General features: G+C 34.9%; 1 protein-coding gene across 1 annotated transcript in view; it reads right to left on the bottom strand.

Moving 5' to 3' along the window:
• Positions 1 to 155: 155 nt before the first annotated feature.
• Positions 156 to 3,182, bottom strand: part of LOC106869092 (protein VAC14 homolog) — a 64,272-nt gene continuing 61,245 nt past the window's right edge. The window contains exon 15 of the mRNA XM_052970924.1: positions 156 to 329. Coding sequence (XP_052826884.1) covers positions 169 to 329 — 161 coding nt within the window. The 3' untranslated portion in view covers positions 156 to 168. The remainder of the gene's footprint in view (positions 330 to 3,182) is intronic.

Here is a 3,182-nt window from a genome sequence, read left to right on the forward strand (position 1 = left end):
TATATATATATATATATATATATATATATATATATATATATGTGTGTATATATATATAAATTCAAAAAGGGATAAAACTCTTTTAAAGGAATTTTATCAAGAAGCCAGTGTGTAAAAAAATTCGTAAATATATATATTTATTAGCGTGTGTTGTGTGTTTTGAATGACTTACCGTCTGTTTACTGGAGTCAGATGAAAGTTAGGAATGCACTGTAGACGAGCTTGCAGGATTCGAAAAGCTTCCGACTGTGGTAGTAGCATAAGAATTCCATACAGACTTTTGACTAAATACTGATTGTTCTCAGCCTCAAGCATCTGAAGACGCAAATCTGTATTTAGAAGACAAAAAAAGGAAAAAAGAAAGAAAACGGTAAAATATTTTAACCTTCTTATACCTAAATAAATATTTAGAAAAAACTTTATATATTTATCTTTTGTGATATAGTAAAAAGTAAGGAATATGTCTGATATGAAAAAACATTTAATTGTTGCATGTGGTTAAGCAGTTTGCTTTGCAAGCACTCGGTTTTGAGTTCAGTCCCACTGCATGGCACCTTGGGCAAATGTCTTCTACAGTAGCCTTGGGCTCACCAAAGCATTGCAAGTGGATTTGTCAGATGGAAACTGAAAAAAGCCTGGCATATATATAGACGATAAGAAAATGGAGGAAAAATAACAATAAGAAGTGTGTCTTTGGATCTAAAAAGGCATTATTTAATTAGTTAGGCAAGGTGAGGGTATTATATATATATATGCCTAACTAATTAAATAATGGCTTTTTAGCACCAAAGACACACTTCTCATTGTTGTTTCTCCTCCATTTTCTTATCATCTGTATATACATTAAACTACAGTTAACCTTTTAAATTACCTGCTGCCGTATACCTTATACGAAGGACCACAATTGCTGAGGTAATCACCAGGAGTGCTTTTCGATACATCTATCCCTTAGAGGGTTTAAACACCTCTAACTTATACCTTACACACACACACACACATATATATATATATACACACACACACATATATATATATATATATATATATATATATATATATACATACATACATAATACATATACATACATATATATGTATACAATATTATATATGTATACAATTGTGTGTATGTATATATATTGTGATCTTCCAATACTGAAACACGTGTAGTTCCTCCATATTTAATTAATTTATTAACTAAAGTAGGAGATAATTAAGGAAGTATAGTATATACACGGCTGGTAATTTTGGTTATACCCTTTAAGTATTATTTCATGATGTGCAAATGGATACCATGAGTTTACTTTCAGATATACTTATTAGGTTATTTTATTTTTTTTGTATTATCTGAAATAGAATACCCACATATCTATTAATCCCAAAAATTGAATTATTATTGAGTTTTATTAGATACTTTGTATATTTCTAGATAAATATATAAATATACGATAAATAAAACTCCAAGGTATGATATGCAGATGCATGTAATACTGAAGGGTTGTACCTTCATTGATTTGGAAATTCCTTTTTCCAAATTATTTTAAAAAATATATATATACATACATGTGGAGGCACGTGGCTTAGTGGTTAGGATGTCAGCATCATGATCGTAAGATTGTGGTTTCGATTCCTGGACCGGGCGATGCATTGTGTTCTTGAGCAAAACACTTCATTTCACGTTGCTCCAGTCCACTCAGCTGGCAAAAATGAGTAACGCTGCGATGGACTGGCATCCCGTCCAGCTGGGGAACACATACGCCACAGAAACCGGGAAACCGGGTCCATGAGCCTGGCTAAGCTTTAAAAGGGCGCATTTATTTTATTTATTATATATACAAACATACATATATGTGTGTGTGTGTCTTTGTATCTGTGTATGCCTCCCACCACCACAGCTTGACAATGGGTGTTGGTGTGCTTTCATCTCTATAACTTAGCAGTTTGGCAAAAGAGACCAATAGAATAAGTACCAGGCTTATAAAAATTACTGGGGTCGATACATTCAACTAAAAATTCTTCAAGGCAGTGCTCCATCATGGCCACAACCAAATGGCTGGAAAAAATAAAAGAATACACACTCACATCTATACTCAGACAGACACATATATATGTATATATAATATGCTTCCTTGCAATAATGTTGTTATTCAGACATAAAACCTCCTCGCAGTCTGCCAAAGCTTTTAATTGTTGCTGTCATCTTATCATAAGATTATTGTATTGGAAGCATCAAGAATTATCAACAACAATTATAGGGTTAAGTAAACGATTACTTAATGAGTTATTTCAATGCCAAAGCAATACTTCCAAGAGGTATTTGCCTGCATCCTTCAAATAAATTAATGAACGCTAACTCAAATAGCTATCAATACTACTTGCCTTCAGGCAGAATACTTCAACTGAACAACGTAGATGGAAAAAGATATTTTTTGTTCTTTAGTTTCTGATTTGTTTTGGCATTTTTTTTTTTGTGTGGTTGATATTATAGTAAAAGATAACTATAAAACCATCACCATCATCATCATTATCATCATCGTTGTCATCATCCTTATCATCAACATCATATCTCATCACCATCACATCACCACCACAAGGACTGTCATCATCTTCGCTATCACCACCACCATCATGTCATCACCGGTATCATTATCATCATCATCACCACTAACACCACACCAAACAACTATTTCATCATTACCACTACCACCACTAGCCATCACCAACACCATCACCACCACCACCACCACCATCATCATCATCAACACCATTGCTGTCATCGCCACCACCACCACAACTACCACCATTGTCATCACTATTTTATTTCACATTGCTCCATTTCACTCAGCTGCGGAAATGAGTTACGATGTCACTGGTGCGAAGCTGTATTGGCTTTCGCCTTTAACTTGGATAACATTGGTGGCATGGAGAGGGGAGGATGGTATGTGTGGGCAATTGCTGGTCTTCCAGGAAACAACCTTACCCAGACTTGTGGCCTCGGAGGGTAACTTTCTAGGTGCAATCCCATGGTCATTCATGACCAAAGGGAGGGGGGGGTCTTTACCTTCAAAGCTCACATTCATTCCTCCTTCACCAAATACAGTTGGAACTCTTCTTAGCTACTTCTGCCATTGTCTTCAGAGTAGTGGTCCTTTATTTTCCAGAAATTGAGAGATTTTATACTA

This window comes from Octopus bimaculoides, chromosome 9 (assembly GCF_001194135.2).
Source record: "Octopus bimaculoides isolate UCB-OBI-ISO-001 chromosome 9, ASM119413v2, whole genome shotgun sequence".
NCBI classification, from domain to species: domain Eukaryota; kingdom Metazoa; phylum Mollusca; class Cephalopoda; order Octopoda; family Octopodidae; genus Octopus; species Octopus bimaculoides.